The following is a 17,109-nucleotide window of genomic DNA, read 5'->3' as shown; positions in this document are numbered from 1 at the left end:
TGTCTGATTATCCCTATTTTGTGGCATGCGCCTTCCACTGTGTAATTGCTTCACTGCTGGTTAGTAGCCACGTATCGAGTTGTGCTGGTCTTCCCGACTTGTGGCTAGCTGTTGGCATTTTGGCTCACCTTGGCTAGGTAAACTATTGGCAGCGTGAACAGAAAGATGGAAAACAGGTTGAAGGAGAAGAAGATCTTCCGGTCGTTTTCGGCCATGTTGAACTGGGGGAGGGAATGCAAAACGGGAGAGGGGTGTAAACTCATGCACACCTACACACGAGTGTTCTCATATGTTCACTCTCGCGCGGGTCAACCGTTTTGAAGGTCCCTTGGGTAGTTTCGCAACGCGGTCACGGCGCACCTCGCCGCTCGCCCTTCGTGTGACTCACTCGTCTCATGTTCCTGTTCATGGTCAGGGGGGAGGGGATCGGGACGTACTTGAGCGTGGAGAAGAAGGCGCCCTTCTTCATTTTGGCGCACTTGGTGGGGAGGAGAAGTCGGTTAAGATGGCTATGCTGTTCTGCTGCTTTGCTGTTCTGCTGTTTTGCTGTTTTGCTCTTCTGCTCTTCTGCGCAGCGTTTTAACTAGCCTTTTTTTTCCACCAAATGACACGTGTTTGCTGACACATTGGGGGTCTCCACTAGCTCGCGTTTGCAAAGGGTTGGCTTATCTTATCTCCAGCCATGCAGTAGCTCCTCGCGTATGTACACCTGCAACGGGTAGAAGCGAGTACACAGTTTGGTCGTTTCCTCCTGTGTGCCCTTTGTAACTCTCGTAAATGGGGGTAAAAAAAAAATAAAATAAAATAATAAAAAAAAAAAAAAAGTAAAATAAAAAATAAAAAAAAAAAAATAAACAAAACAGATAAGCAAAACGATTAGCTGAGTGGCTGTGGCGCCGACTGGTTGAAGTTATAGCAGATTGTGAAGACCCCGCGGAAATCCCCCCCCCACGGGGTGATCTCTCGTGTGGTAATGCAAAAACGTTGCTGCGTGTATGCCCCTTGCTTCGTTAGTACGTCCTGGCTAATACCCAAGTTGGCGCAACATGGCACAGGACTAACCCACCCGGTCGGTCACAAACACGCGCGCTCACGAGCACACGGATTGACTGGCTGACTGGCTGACTGGCTGACTGGCTGACTGACTGGCTGACTCACTGACTGACTGACTGGCTGACTCACTGACTGACTGACTCACTCGCTCGCTCAACGGGACTGCATAAAATGGAGGACATGCCAGGACCTGCACTCCTTGTTGACCCTCTTAAGAAAAATGAAGAGCATGCACATTGGCTTGGCCCTTCTCTATTGCACGGTGCTGAATGTACTGCACGCGCTGCTAAAGTGTGGTAGGTTGACAAAGGACCCGCTGCATAGCAAAGGGCTTGGTTACATCTCCTCCCTGGAGAAACAAAACACTGCGAACAGCGTCCACCTTAAACACATCACGCTTATAAAGAGGAAGAAAAAGAGGTTCATTCTTTCGAAGAAAAAAAGAGACGCTAACATGTTAATTACGGTGCGCCCTTCTCAGCAGGAGGATGCGGATGGGCCCAGGATGAGTCCCTCCCCCCTGTGTATGCTTAGTCAGGATTACCTAGATGCCTCAGATGGGAGAAGCGACCAATCTGGTGGAAGTGGTGAAGACGGCGGAGGCTTCCCAGACGAAGGGGGCGAGGCGGACCACCCCAGCAGAGAACCCCACAGACAGCTGCAACCCGTGAGCGAGGCCCTGTCCCCCAGCTCCCCGGGGCATGACGACGGGGATGACGTGGAAGAAGACCAAGATGCGAGGAGGAGGAAGAAGAAGAAGAAAAAGGAGTCAAAGGGGGGGAGCGGCAATCCCGCAGAGGAGGAAAGCAACCTCGACGGAAGGGCAGACGAAAGCAACCTCGACAGAAGGGCAGACGAAAGCAACCTCGACAGAAGGGGAGACGGAAGCAACCGCGATAGAAAGGAAGACCTGCTGAACGCCGACTGTCCAAAGCACGACGCGCACCTGTCCGACATAGCCAACTCCTATTTGAAGAAAGCTGAGACGATGGAAAACAAACAGCTAGCTGGTCTGGACAAGGAAAAAATGATAGAGGAATACAATCGGTTGGTACAAGTTCTCAAAGAAAGTGGACAGAAAAAAATGAAGCAGTATGAAGGGAACGAGAAGAATAACATGTATGAGCTAAACGAGAGAGTTATTAACAGCTCGAGGAAGCTGAACCTGGAGAGGATGAAGAAGGAGATCGAGAAGTCTTTCACTCCCAACGATGCTGTGGAGAAGAAAATCCAAGACTATATGTATGTGTTTACGCAGTCGGTGGGGGCGCAGTCCCAGCATGGCAGCCCGCCCGCCGGCACTGCAGGCGGTGGCACAACAGGCGGTGGCACTACAGGCGGCGTCACTACAGGCGGTGGCACTACAGGCGGCGGCACTACGGATGGCCCCACTACAGACGGCCCCACTTCAGACGGCGGCACTACGGACGGCCCCACTTCAGACGGTGCCCCTAACAGCACCGCGAGGGCTACTGACGCCCCCCAGGACGAACTGCTCCAGGAGCACGAGGAAAGGGAAAATAGGGAAATCCTGAAGCAGCTGTCCAGGGGGGACTACAGCGGAGTGAATAAATTTCACTTTAAGTTCTCCGCGAAGGACCTGGAGAGGATGAAAGATATCAATTGCACGGATGAAGAATCGGCAGAGGAGAAAAAACTAATCGACGCTGCATTTGATAGGATAATGAAGGACAACCCTGTGGTGAAGGAGTTCAAGGGCAGGGAGAAGGCCTTCCTGCAGTTGTACGAGCGGGGGCGCAGGGAGAACATGATCGAGCGCGACGAGCAGGTGGAGAATCTGAAGTACTACAATGAGATGCAGAGGCGGAGGAGCGGGCGCGTCCAAAGTGGAGACACTGTCGAGACTGGCGAGACTGGCGAGACTGGCGAGACGGGCGGCGGGAGCGCCTCTCAGGGGAGCGCCTCCGACGGGAGTGACCGTAACGCCCCACCCGGCGAACTGATCGACAAGAAACTATTTTTCAACAGAGTGTCCTCCCAATTCGTGGACATCAAAAAGGAAGACATCGAAGAAATGAGCGAGGCGCAAGTAAGAGATGAGCTGAGGAAAAGGGGATACCCCACCTTCGGTTCCATCAAAGAAGTTAAAATGAGACTCCAAGATGTCATGCGCATAAGGAAGAACCACGAATACGACGTTAGGAGCATAATCAAGAACCCAGAGAAGCATGTACTCTCCCACATAAGACTCGACAAATTAAAGGAAAACTTGAAGCAATTTAAGGAGAATGAGCGTTACGGAGATACCGAGTCGAAGATTAAACAGCTGGATGCAGCCATGGAGATATCAAATTTTATTAATGACCCTGTGGATTACCTACGTATAGACACTACGGAGAGGTTCGCAGGGCCAACGGGGGAGTACCCACATGGGGAGCAGTCACGTGGGGAGCACCCACATGGGGAGCACCCACATGGGGAGTACCCACATGGAGAGCACCCACCCGAAGAAGATTTGTCCAAAATTCCCATCGTGAACGACTGCAACATTAGCGAGCAGATATCCATGGCGGAAAGGCTCAGAAAAAATTTCACCCTAGAAGGAGACGAGAGACAACCAGATCAAGTGGTTCGATTCGGAGGTGAAGAAGACCCCGCGTCGTTAGCCTCACCCGTATCCTCACCCACATCGTCTGAAAGCGAACTGCAAGAACAGAAGGAGGAACTGCACAGAAGGGAAGTACTCAAATTCGGAGGACTGCAAGAAACAGTAGAGGAGTTCCACTCCAAGCATAGTCTACCTTTAGATTTCATCGGCGATTTTATTTGTAAGATGTCTAGTGAAACTACGTATAATATAAATAGGTATAGGAAAAGGAGAAAAGGAGAGTTAGAAGATATGGAGAGAAACGAATTTGAGATGCTAATTTCTGGTCATTCAATTAATAGAGATTTTATTGTATACAAATTTATTAATACGGATGAGTTAATTAGTACATATCTCACGACGAAGGATATTGTTACTTTGATTGAGTATAGTAACATGGCTGACCCAGTCGATATAATTCATTTTTACTCTCCGGAGACTATCTTTATGCTGAGTGAGGAGTATGGGATCACTGTGGATAGGGTGATAGATGCGTGCACTCGGCTGAACATTCGCCTGCCCTTCGGTGGAGACACGCACCTGAACGCGAACTGCTTCAACGTGCTCACCACGTACTTGGCGCGGGTGCGCGAAGAGGACAGGCGGCTTGGCGCCCGGGGGCGGTGCGGCTAGCTGGGCCGTGGCCCCCGCCAATGCCCACGTCCATGCCACGTCTATGCCACCGGCTATACCACGTCTATGCCACCGTCCATGCCCACGTCTATGCCCACGTCTATACCACCGCCTATATCACCACCTATATCACCACCTATATCACCACCTATACCACCGCCTATCCCACCGCCTATCCCCCCGCCTACCCCACCGCCTACACCACGTAATTACTTTTTTTTTGTGACTTGCTCGAGTCGAGCGAAAAGTTTGTCCGCGCGAGAGCGGGGCTTCTATAAAAAAAAGCGCACCCAGTTTTTTACAACAAGGGGTAGGAGCGTAGAAGGGTAGAAGGGAAGAAGCGTAGGAGCGTAGAAGGGCAGAAGCGCGGAGGCGTCCTCGGAACGGCGTCTACGCTGCCACGCCTCCGCGAACTGGCTCCGCGAACTGGCTCCGCGAACTGGCTCCGCGAATTGGCTCCGCGAACTGATCCCGCGAACTGACCCCGCGAACTGACCCCGCGAACTGACCCCGCGAACTGACCCCGCGAACTGACCCCGCGAACTGACCCCGCGAACTGACCCCGCGAACTGACTCCCTGGGGGGCTTCTCCTACTCGAACTCGCTCTGCACGGGCTTCTGCAGCTTGTCCTCCTTGCCGATGCCGCTGACCACGTCGTCGATGCGCAGAATCATGGCCGCGGCCTCGATGGCACTCTTGTATATCTGCTTCTTAACAGCGAGCAGGTCCCAAATGTTCTCCGTGGACACGTCGATGATCTCCCCAGTGATGCCATCCACTCCGAATTTTTCTCCCCCAGGGGTCTCGTGTCTTATCCTCAGCTCGTTAATCGTTTTTACAACATTGGCTCCGCTGTTCTGAGCCAAAATTTTAGGAATAATTTCGAGAGCAGAACCCACAGCTTCCATTATGCTTTTTCTAGAATCATCATATTGGCTAGCTTGGCTCATGAGGTATTGTCCTACCCTCATCTCCGTGCACCCACCCCCATAAAGTAGCTTCCCTTCCATAATGATATTCTTTGCGACATTCATTCCGTCGTGCAGGTTCCTCTCCACTTCGTTAAGTACATCCTTTGTTGATCCTCTCAATAAAATGGTACATGCTCGTGGATTTTCACATTCTATAAAATGGGAGTAATAATCATCTCCAATTTTTTTAACTTCAAACAATCCACATTTGGTTCCGATATCACTCTCCACAATCTCGTCACATCTATTAACAATGGTAGCACCACTGATTCTTTCTAATCTATTAAGATCCGTTTTTCTCACTCTTCTAATAACGGTAATATTTTTTTTAACAAGGAAATGTTGTGCTAGATCAGATACTCCTTTTTCTGTAACAACGATATCACATCTACTATCGATAATATGTTCACATAATTTTTTCACTTCTATTTCTTCCTGTAGGAGTAGTTGATTCCAAGTCTCTTCATCAAGAATTTCAACATTCGTTTGACTTTCTGCTTTTTTATATTCTAAGGTACAATCTAGAAGAAGGATTCTTGGGTTCTTAATTCTTCTCCTCATTTTTGGATGTACAATATCTTTATTCAGCATAACTCCTTTGAGTACATAGCTATCTGTGATATCCCCTCCTGGGATTTTTTCTACTTTTGCAAATCTCTTAATATCGATTTCTTTTTTTCCTATGACATTAGATTCTATTTTTACACACTGTACTGCTTGGAGAGCTAAAGTACTCACCATTTTATTATACCTGTTCACAAATTTGGTACTTAAACATGAATCGATTGCTTTAAGTAAACTCTCTTCATTATTTACATCTATCTCGATGGCTATGGATTCTAAAAAGTTCACAATTTTGTTTAAAGAATCCATATAGCAATTAACTATTATCGTTGGGTGTATTTTTTGCTTCAGAAATAATTCTGCTATGCTGAGTAACTCTCCAGAAAGTATAACCACTGATGTTGTACCATCTCCTACTTCTTCATCTTGCGATCTACTTAACTCAATAAGTGATTTGGCTGCAGGATGTGCTACGTCAATTTCTCTAAGAATGGAATTTCCATCGTTTGTTATTACTATCCCTCCTAACGGGTCCAGCATCATCTTTAACATAGCCATGGGGCCCAGCGTCGTCTTCACGATTTCGCTTACTGCGCGGCTGGCCTGCAGGGGGGGGAGAAGCACATCAGGGGGGAGAAGCACATCAGGGGGGGGGGAAGCACATCAGGGGGGGAGAAGCACATCAGGGGGGGGAAGCACATTTGGGGAGAGCGCTACACCAACGTGCCCTACACCAACGTGCCCCTCACCAACGTGCCCTACACCAACGTGCCCCTCACCAACGTGCCCCTCACCAACGTGCCCTACACCAACGCGGCCCACACCTCCCTGCACTCCTCACCTGTATGTTGGACAGCTGGGTCTTGCGACCCTCCTCCCTCTTCGTGTTTGGCTTGAAAACGAGGACTGCGCCTGGATTCTTCAGCATCTACGTGGAGTGGCAGTTCAAAAAAGGAACAGCAAAAAGGATAATCAGTGACGGGGAAACGGATGAGAGAGACTTCAGCACCCAGTGGGGGCCTAACCAACCGATGTTGTGTTCACCGCTTCTGGGTGTGTATGGAAGGGGTCACTTTACCTTGACGGCTACTCGAGCGAGGGAATACTCTTTGGGGGTGGTACTACTTATGTGCGCTGGTTTGGAGGTAGCCCCTGGGGAAGCGCGATGTTGATCAAGTGGTGGACCAGCGAAATGACAACGTGATGGATCAGAAGAGAAAGATGCGCAATGACAGCTCACAGGAAAAATAAAAAAAAAAAAATAAAAAAAAATAAATATAAATATAAAGTAAAAATATAAAATAAAAATAAAAAAAAAAAAAACTTATTTACTCCCAAACGGGCATAAAAAAAAAGGATACATGGTGACACAAAAAAAATAGCACAGCAGTTGGCAGCAAAATGGCACGTGACGGAGAAAAACTTAAACCACGCGGGGATGTAGCAAAAAAAAAAAAAAAAATCAGCAACGAGGGGAAGCCTTACCCGGGATGGATATATCATTCCAAAGGGTTTTTTATTCATAAAAAAAAGTACGCACCCGTGGTTCCTACAAACTGCGTACGGTGGTCCCGCTGTATGCAGGGGTGGCTTAGTGGGCGTTCCTGTCACCCTTCTGCTACTCCGCTGCTGTGGTGCTCCATTTTCGGTGCCCCTTGGGAAAAGTAGAGCTCCCGCATTTTCACTGCTACCCTGTGGTTTGCCCACTGCCAGTTCGTTCTCTTTTGTGGACGCCCACAAAGGCAGAAAGAGAAAGCGCATGAACGAATGGGTGTATGAAGCCCCCCCTTCAGGCACTTGGCATTTGCCCCACCGAGCTTAACCACTGCCAGCGCCCCTTCACCCCTCGTGCGTATACTTTGTAACGCTTAGCGCACCGTTGGAAGGGCAGTCATTCTCCGCACAAGGAAAGCTATACTGTGAGGATTTTCCCGAGAAGAAAAAAAAAGGGGGATGGAAAAAAAAGGCCCCCCCCCCTTCTTCCTTAAATGGGGACCACTATGTGCCATGGAGCCAAATGGAACCCCCCCAGGCGTAAAACAAACAATCGCCCATTTGGAACACAATGCGCAGTGGCGCTCACCAATTTTTGCCATTTCGCATTCATGTGTACTTCATTTTTTTTCTCCTACTCTCCCCCATGTTAAGAGCGCTTTTATTTTAGGAGTTGAAAATATCCCTCAGTAGATCAGCTTAACTCCGTCACCCCCATGGAGGCGGCGCGGCCAATTGGACGTCGTCCCATTTAGCACCGTCGTCCATTTAGCACCGTCGTCCCATTTAGCACTGTCGTCCATTTAGCACGGGAACACTGCTTCGTCGTTACAAACAAATGAGCAAACGGAAAAAGAATGTAATGCGAGTTGTTGTCCCTCCCCACGGGTGTCACCTTTTTGTGTGCAAAACGAGAAGGCTTTCAAAGACGATACATGGCTTGTTCGCACAACGGTGTGAAAAAAAAAAAAAAGGGGAAGAATGTCCTTTTTTTTATTTTTTACGTTCAAGCCACATGTAGCCATTTCGTCCCCCCGTTTTTTAAAAAGATCTCAATTTTGCCTGAACAAGCCAGAATTTTTTTTTTTTTTTTTTGTTTCATGTTATTTTTTCGCAAAAAGGTGATCACCTCGATGAACGCGCAATTAAAAAGGATCCCTATATGGTGTTGAAGCAGCGTGAGTACGATCGTATGCGCCTTTTTTAAACATCTTGTAGAATGTCTTTTCTTTCCGTTCGCAGTTGGTGTGTGAAAAAAAGGTCGTTCCCATTATGTGCACAGTTGAGTCATGTGTCAATTGTGTGTGCAGGTGGGCATGGAAGTTGACACGAATTTCGATACGAACGTAACGTGTGCATCTGTGTTACTCACTCTCATGCATGGCACACAAACGGGGGCGCACCCAAGTATGCGCAGTTAACCCGATGGACTCGGTTAACTTAACATGGATATAACGCGATGACAGGGCTGCCCTCGGAAAGGTGTACCACGTTAATGACCGCCCCACCAACAGCTCAACCGAAGAGCGACCCGTTGAAGGCAAAGTTTTGCGCAGTGCACTCTTTAAATTCAATGAACACGCGTTCCGACTTCACATTTAGCGTGCTAGCCAAAATTTTGGTAATTTTATCTGCCAGGGCAGTGTTGTTCGACTTGCTTATTCCACTTATGCTGGTGACCCTCACGAAGCAGAAGCCATCGTGGCTGCCGCCAAAGCGCATGTGCTTCTGGTAGTCCAGGTTGCTCATGATGTACCCCATGGGTTTGTTCATCACTTGGGATATGGCTGCGGGGGGGGAGGAAACCGGTGAGAATGGGAGTGGTTCGCGTGGGAGCGGTGAGAATGGGAGTGGTTCGCGTGGGAGCGGTGAGAATGGGAGTGGTTCGCGTGGGAGCGGTTTGAGTGGGAGCGGTTCGAGTGGGAGCGGTTCGCGTGGGAGCGGTTCGCGTGGGAGCGGTTCGCGTGGGAGAGGCACGATTGGGAGAGGCACGATTGGAAGCCGTGAAAAATGGGGGCGGCTCATATGTTTACAACATAGAGTGACCCGTCGCACCCCACACTGCAATTCTACGTGGCCACAGGGGAGTGGAAGAACGAACCGCTTCTTTTTTGTTTCCCCTTTTTTTTTTATTTCTCCTGCTACGTACCATTCTCTATCTGCGTGAGCGCCTTCTTCGCGTCATCATCGGAAGCGTTAATGTTTGTTGATACTTGGCAACACGGCATTTTCGCACAGGGTGGAGAGTATACGAGTAGGTTGGAGTTACGTGTGAGTTGAAGTGGGCTGATTGGAAAGGTAACAGGCAGGGAAGTGAGTTCCTACGTTAAAAAGCACGTTCCTACGTTAAAATTGGCTCGCTCATATATTCGCTGGGCAGGAGTAACGTGTGTTCGTTCATGTGAACGTGGAATAGATCGAAGGATTCACAAAAAGGAGAGTCGCTCGCTACGTGGGTTGGCGGTGAGGGTAAATTTAATCACTACTGTAAAGGGTGTGCAGCTTGAAAGGGGTAGGAGGAAAAAACATAATCATGATGCCAAACTGCACTGCGTGAGGAAAAAGAAAACCGCAGCCAGAGGGGCCCACCAAAGGGCACACAGAGGTAAGCGGCCCACCAAAGGGCACACAGAGATAAGCGGCCCACTTGGCCCACTTTCTTCTATTGGCCCATTTGCCTCCCTTGGCCCACTTTCTTCTCTTGGCCCACTTGCCTCACTTGGCCCACTTCCTTCCCTTGCCTCGACTTGCATGACTGAGTTGCTTCAAAAGGTGCACCTCACAACTGCAGGCAGGGCCTCTTTTTTCTGCATGCAAAGGGGCCGCACTTGGGCGTTTCGCACGCTTATCTCTCCTCGAGTGGCCTTCACTCAGGTGATGCATGTGCACGTGGCATCACCGGGGCGGAGAAGCTCCCCAAAGGAGAAAAGCGTGTAGAGTACCCCAACACTGACCTGTGAAAAGGGCGAAGTTTTTTTTTTTTTTTTTTCACTCCATCCGTACATTTGGGGCCTCATTGCATGCACGGCAGGGCGTTAAAAAGGAGAAGCGGCGGGGGGGGGGAAAAAAAAAAAAAAAAAAACCCATATAAAGCGTAGCACATCTTAACACGCTTCGTCCCTTCTACTGGGAAAATCCCATCACAGGGGTAGGCGGAACTGCTTCACTTTTTTTTTGTGACTCGCTCCGTCGTTCCCGCGAGGAGTGGAAGAGTAACATGTGAATCATCTTTAAAAGGGGGCAATATCATTATAGGCACACAGAAGGGGAAGGGTTTAAAAAAAAAATTTGTCGATGTTGCGTTTGGGGGAGTTGGCTGTATGATAACAGTTCAGGTTTTAATTCATCGTGGAGAGTAGAGGGGGATGGGGGTGGTGGAACACCAGTTCGCAATTTTTAAAAAGTGACATAATGGGGCGAGGAGGCACAGCAGCGCAGCAGCGCTGTAGCGTAGCAGTGTAAGCATCTTAGCAGTGTAAGCATCTTAGCAGCGTAGCGTCGTAGCAGCTTACCCCTTTAGCCGCCCACCGCCCACCGCGTGCCCCACACAGCTAGCCTCCACAAAGGCACCTGCCCGCGCAGCTCAAGCCGCGTCGGCTCAGGCGTTCTCATGGAAGGCGTGATACAGATTATCGTACGATCCGTGGAGAGCGTTGCCGTAGGACTGCTGGCGACCCTTGGGCAAGAAGGCCTCCGCGGATTCTCCATGTGTCTGATCGAACGGAGACCTATACTGTCCCTTTATATAAAGGCACATCTTCTCCTTGAATGACACATAAAACTGAGTGATTATGTTGGTGAAGGCGGAGAGGTAGACGAAGAAGGTAACCAGCAGGAGGAGCAGAAAGAATCCCTTCGATATGTAGCTGAAGTCGTTCAAGTCTTCATCATCGTCATCGTCATCATCGCCACGGCCATTGCCACGGCCATTGCCACTTCCATTGCTACTTCCATCACCACTTCCATCACCACTTCCATCACCACTGCGACCTTTTGCGCTTTCAAGGACCCCCCCATGTACTCCCCCTTCCGAGGTTAACTTCGCCGCTGCTCCTTCCGTAGCAGCCCTGTTTTTCCCATTGTTAAGTTCGTCCGACGGATTGGCTGCACCGAGTGTGTTCATACCATCAGATGTAGAACCCGTTTGGGGTGCAAAAGCTTTAAAAAAGCTAAAGGAGCTCTCCCCAACCATGTTGTTCTTTCCATCAGTGGGTTCCTTTTTATGTCCTCCCATGATACTCTTGCTAGAATCCATACTGTACAAGTGAGTCCCCAGTTTGTTGTCAGACAGGGTGGGGAAATTGAGAGAAGCACTTTGCATCTCCGTGTGGGAAGCACTTTGCGTCTCCGTGGGGGAACCACTTTGCATCTCCGTCTGCGCAGTAGAGAGCTGCTTTCCAGCTGCGTTCATCACCCAGGTGGAGTTCGCCGAGAGCGTCTCCCCGTTAGGAGTGTTCAGCGCTTGGTTCTGCTTCCCATCGGCATACTTATCACGTAGAGTCAAATCGGAGAACACAGAGGAGTCTTCCCCCAGCTTGTAGTTACTCTTTTCCAAGTTCTTCAGTTTCTCCTCGTGCTTTGTTTTATCACCAGGGATAACGGAACCGTCTTTCGTTGCGCACCCCGGAGCTCTTTCACTAAAATTTGTTTTTCTACATTTCAGGATACAATTCTCCAACTTTTTGTAGTCACCAACGGACAGGTTTTTCTTCTTCTCCTTCTTCTCCTTCTTCTCATTCTCCTTCTCCTCCTTCTCCTTCTTGTCATCAGTCTCATCGTTGCTGCCTCCTTCCATCGCTGGAGGTACATTAAAGCACGTGCTGAGACACGTCTTAAAGGATACCAATGGGTGGCAGTTGGTGTTCACATCGTGCTCATGCTCTGTGTGCATAAAGGATAATATTTTGTCCGCCCTTTCACCTGTTTCACCATTCTTTACATCGTATATATTCTTCATGAGGTCAACCAGGTGACTGTTCCTTTTGCTCAACTCGGACTGTGCTATTCCTTCTGCATTGGTTGTTTCTCCCGAAGATGTGACTCCTCCGTGAGATGATTTTCCGTCAGATTTGAACCCTCCAAAAGGGTTAAAAAAGAAGCTCCTTCCCTTTGTACTTTCATCCCCATCGGTCACCTGACTCTTGTTGCTTCCTACATCTGTTTCCGCTTCATCGTGGTGATTTCCCTCCTTCTCTTTATGTGTCGCCTTCCACATGTTCAGAAGGGAGAAGGACTGTTTTTTTTCTCCCTGTTCCTCCTTCGCTTCACCATGCTGGGACCCCTTAAACGAGTCATGTGTCGTTCCTCCCGATTGTTCCTTCTGCGGTAAGTGCTCACCATTCTTTGCTCCCTTAGAGGGGGGATTGAACCATTGGAATAAGGTTCCTTTATCATTTGTGTGTGAGTCGCTATGTTGGTGATCCTCCTCTTTGTGGGAGGACTCCTCATTGCTGTCCTTCCCTTTGAAGAAATTGAACGTAAATCCATGATTCTTCTCCGTGTCATCCTTGAGATGGTTTTGCTGATTCGCTGATCCCTTTTTCGAGTTTCCTTCCTCCTCCGCTTTTGAGGTGAAGTGTGACAGGAACGGTATTTTCATCATTTCTTGTCCCTTCGTTCCGTTTGCATTTTTCATCTCAGGAGAGTCCTTACCACTGGCAGCGCCATTTTCAGACGAGTGTGTAGAAAACCACGAAAAGGATTTTTTCTTCTCTGTGATGTTACTGGGTTTAGTTGTATCCTCTTTGAACATTCGGAGGAAGCCGGTACTCGATTCCTTCTTCCCATCTGCTGCAGGGGATGCATTCCCTCCCCCTGTGTGCACGAAGTCCCAAAAAGATTTCGCCTTTTCTTCCTCTTCCACCTCAGGGTCGTCATGTCCACTTCGTCCCTTAGACCCCAAAGCACCTTCTCCATTTTTCGTTTTCTTGTCCTTATGGGAAGAAGAATTATCTACCGCTGCACTGTCCGCGTGGAACAGTTTGGTGAAAAAAAATTTGTTTTCAGGATCCTTTTTCAGTCTGTCTAACTGATCCTTGCTGAACTTATCGATCTGATGTAGCTCCTCACTAACAGTCGTTTTAACGACGTTGGCCCAGTAGGCTGTGTTCTTTTGTAACTCATCTTTTAATTTACTTGCATGCTTAGCTATGTTGGACGAATTTTTTATTATTCCATCTTTCATTTCGACTACATTGTCACTGATCCCTTGGACATTGTTTTCAATTTCTTGGTTATTAAAAAGGAGTAGTCGTTTGACTGAGCCGAGTAGCGAGGACAGGAGTCCTTCCTTCTGATTGCTACTCTTGTTTCCTTCCCCTTTTTTGTCGTTCCCCCCTCCTTGCCACAACGCCTTTATTCCACCGTGGGTTAAGTAGTCATTTCCAACATTACTACTACCCCCTTGCTTCGATGCCGTGGAACCATCCTTTACATCTTCATAAATACTTTTATGACAAAGTACGTCTTCCGACAGGAGGAACGTGAATAACAACAGGTGATACTGTAACTTCATTGCTGCGCTGTGCAGTTTTTTTTTTTTTTTTTTTTTTTTTGTCTGTGTTATGTGTGTGCGGATGGGTGGGAAATGATTATGGTGAGTGGGTGGAAAAATTGGGGGAACAACAACTGGTGAGGAAAACGCGAGTGTGTTTGCCTCCTGATTCGAGAAAAAAATAATTGGACTCGGCGTTCAAGTAGTTCTGCTTTACTTTGCTTTGCTTCGCTTCGCTTTGTTGGCGCGCGCCGTGTGGAGGGGCGCGGTCGCATTATTTTTTTTTAATTTGCGCCGCGTGGAACTCTGCTGCGCAGTACTGTGCCACGCGGAGCTGCTTCGCCCCGACCGGGGGAGGTGGAAAAAAGAGGATGGGGGGAAGCGGAAGGGGAGAAGAGAAGGGGAAACTGGGACGGAAAAACTGGGAAGGGGAAAATCGGAAGGGGAAAATCGGACGAGCAAAATCGGAAGGGGAAAATCGGACGAGCAAAATCGGACGGGGAAAATCGGGCTGAGGAAATTGCCTGCTACTTCCCGTTTCCACGTTCTGTTTCCGCCTCCCTTTTCCGCATACCTTTGCGGCACGCGGGTGTGCATACGCCTGCGCGAGGGAACTCCTTCGCCAATGCGACCATACGTGAGGGAACACCTCCGTAAATGCCACCCTACGCGAGGGAACACCCCCGTAAATGTCACCATACGCGAGGGAACACCTCCATAAATGTCACCCTACGCATTCGCACTCTTCACGGAGGACGCACGCAGGAAGGATAAATTTCGTATGAACAAGTCAGGCATTTCTGCAAAAAAAAAAAAAATAATAATTTTCCACTCCAACGATTAGCTAATTTTTCTGGGGCGAGAAACACGACCCCCGTGCAACTTTCCATCATTGCAAGTGTGTATCAGCAGGGGGAGGAAAAAAAAAAAAAAACATGTCACAGGTATGCCATCTTTTGTATGTATGGAGTCCAGGGAAAATAAAACAAAAAGCAAAAAAAACAAGTACTACGCGGATGGCACGTCGACTTGTGCAGGTACACAATTGCGTGCATTGGTGGATGCATGCACGTGTCATCGTAAGGGGGTACCCCCAGACGGCGCATACCATTGTGCAGCGCTCCGTTTGCGAAAACAGCTTTGCGCATGTTCCCCCCCTTGGGCGAGCCAGCCGAACCAGCCTAGCCAGCCGAATCAACCGAACCAGCCGAACCAGCTGAGTCAACCGAACCAGCTGAGTCAACCGAACCAGCTGAGTCAACCGAATGTGAGCGTAACTCCCCTGCAAACGCCCCCCCCTGGCACTTGCAGCCGAGCAGCACGGAAGGGTGCCCCGAGTGGGAAAGCCAAAAGCCAAGCGGCAAAGACGACGTACGTCCTCACCGCTCTGATCGTATTCACCATTTTGAGAGCAACAACGACGTGTGTCCTTGATCTTCCCCCCTCCTCCCTTTTTCCGCTGCGTCCATTCTTTAGCTTAACGAAATGAAGAAACGCCTCCTCCCCAATTGTTTAACTTTTAAAATGTGTTTTCACCTTTTTAACCCCACGTTTACATGACCGTGGCGCTTCCCACCTTCGATGGGCCCGAACCCCTTCTGAGCTCTACACAGGGGACACGATCCTGGTGTACTGATGAGCGGGCATTTGGAAAAAGAAGAAAAAAAAAAGAAAAAGAAAAGGAAAAGAGAAAAAAGAGTGAATTGCCATTTATCGTTAAGTGGATGTCATTAAAGAGGAGTATCTCGTGCGTTTTTGTTTTCCTTTCTTTTCTCCACCCCAAAGGGGAAAACGCGGACGAAGCGTCCAATCCGCTTCACCCCCTCAAACGGGAACAGTTTAGAGCTTCAAAACTGCCATGTTGCAAAGGTGTTGCAGACCAGCACGATGTGCGTGCTTAGTTGGCACCCGCCTTGCGAGCCAAAGGTGTCATCCCTGCGAAACGGCACAAATGCAAAGGGACGAAGCCTATTTTGCCGTGACACGGGTAAAGGGGCAGACAACTACCATTGGGGTGACACATAACACGAGAAAAAAGGGAGAACCGTCTATACGAACGGGTTAAGCATCCATGGGGTGATTGATTAGCCATCCATCGGGTGATTGATTAGCCATCCGGCGGGTGACTAGCCAACCAACTGGGCGAGACAACGCTTCACTTTTCCTTTTAAACCCTTTCACACACATGGTCCGTATGTGCACTTATACGTGCCTGCCCATTAGTTCACGAGAACCTTTCAGGTGACCCTCTACCCGAATGGGCAAGAGGAGGCGGGGCGTGGTTTTCCCGCGGGATGGTATACAACAGGTTGAAGGAAGCGCTGCGAAGCGAAGCGAAGCACGCCAAAATGTAGCCAAATAAAAAACAGCAAAAGGGATTTTTTTTTTTTTTTTTCATTTTCCACCTCACAATTTTGCCTTCCTTTGGTAAACACTAAAATGAATAGAGCGCGACATAGTAGTATTCCTGGTTAGCTTTTTCTCAGCTGTATTTTGAAAGGAACACAGGGGGAACGACCATCCTTGCTGATGACTCTTCCCCTAAAGGAATTACTTTTTTTTTTTTTTTTTTTTTGCGAGAGGAACACTTTTCCACGGGGGGAACGACACGGAGAGGAGAGAAGAAAAGAGTAGGGACGGGAAGGGAAGAGAGTAAAATAGATGGGAAGAAAAAAAACTAAGTGTTGGAGGGAGGCACACATAAAAGAGTGGCACGATGAGCAGAAGTACCCCAACTGGGATGGTATGATTGGGAAAAGGAAACACACAGAGGGAAGAGGAGAAGGGATGAGCGAGCAATCACGTGTGGGGCAAAAAAAAGGTGCCCTCTCCCCGAGTTGGCTCAGTTGATGAGGAGCAATAAAAAAAGGGGCCGCGGCTCCTCCCGCTGCTGCTACTCCAGCTCCTCCTGCCGTCCCCCTATTTTGGCCGTTTGCTAAATCAAGTTTGGCGCGTGCTCTAACTTTGGCAATTTTTTTGCTTCTTTTGTAGTTTTCTCATCGCGCATGCGCTGTGCATGTGAAAAGGGGTACAAATAAAAGGGATCAAGTATCATCAGCTCATGGTAGGGGTACGTAAAAAATGCATGGCGGCATATAGCAACATTAACCTTCGTTCATCTCTCCACAAGGACATTAAAATATAACGTCGGATAAACAGCTGACGGAGAGGTCAATCCGCGGGAAAGGGTTCCCCGGCGCAACTGTACGTTTATGTGCCGCTGAGCAGTTCTCACGCGCGGAGGAAGAAGAAGAAGAAGAAGAAGAAGTGGTGTTATTTGAAACACTGAAGT

General features: G+C 48.8%; 4 protein-coding genes across 4 annotated transcripts; 1 reads left to right on the top strand and 3 right to left on the bottom strand.

The window, feature by feature from the left end:
- Positions 1-1,273: 1,273 nt before the first annotated feature.
- On the top strand, positions 1,274-4,294 carry PCYB_145520 (hypothetical protein; the record flags this gene model as incomplete). Its single annotated transcript, XM_004225023.1, has 2 exons — positions 1,274-2,295; positions 2,512-4,294. The coding sequence occupies 2 exons, from the start codon at positions 1,274-1,276 to the stop codon at positions 4,292-4,294; spliced, it is 2,805 nt and encodes a 934-aa protein (XP_004225071.1).
- Positions 4,295-4,885: 591 nt separating this feature from the next.
- On the bottom strand, positions 4,886-6,433 carry PCYB_145510 (T-complex protein 1 gamma subunit; the record flags this gene model as incomplete). Its single annotated transcript, XM_004225022.1, has 1 exon — positions 4,886-6,433. The coding sequence occupies exon 1, from the start codon at positions 6,386-6,388 to the stop codon at positions 4,886-4,888; it is 1,503 nt and encodes a 500-aa protein (XP_004225070.1). The 5' UTR covers positions 6,389-6,433.
- Positions 6,434-8,839: 2,406 nt separating this feature from the next.
- On the bottom strand, positions 8,840-9,552 carry PCYB_145500 (macrophage migration inhibitory factor; the record flags this gene model as incomplete). Its single annotated transcript, XM_004225021.1, has 2 exons — positions 8,840-9,111; positions 9,474-9,552. The coding sequence occupies 2 exons, from the start codon at positions 9,550-9,552 to the stop codon at positions 8,840-8,842; spliced, it is 351 nt and encodes a 116-aa protein (XP_004225069.1).
- A 1,370-nt stretch (positions 9,553-10,922) lies between these two features.
- Positions 10,923-13,838, bottom strand: PCYB_145490 (hypothetical protein; the record flags this gene model as incomplete). The annotated part of the gene is made up of 2 exons (XM_004225020.1): positions 10,923-12,400; positions 12,440-13,838. 2 exons carry the CDS (start codon positions 13,836-13,838, stop codon positions 10,923-10,925), a joined length of 2,877 nt encoding a protein of 958 aa, XP_004225068.1.
- Between the last annotated feature and the right edge of the window lie 3,271 nt (positions 13,839-17,109).

The sequence above is a fragment of the Plasmodium cynomolgi genome, chromosome 14, assembly GCF_000321355.1.
Source record: "Plasmodium cynomolgi strain B DNA, chromosome 14, whole genome shotgun sequence".
Classification (NCBI taxonomy): domain Eukaryota; phylum Apicomplexa; class Aconoidasida; order Haemosporida; family Plasmodiidae; genus Plasmodium; species Plasmodium cynomolgi.
Note: the sequence above shows the minus strand (reverse complement) of the source record. Positions and strands in the feature narration are given on the sequence as shown.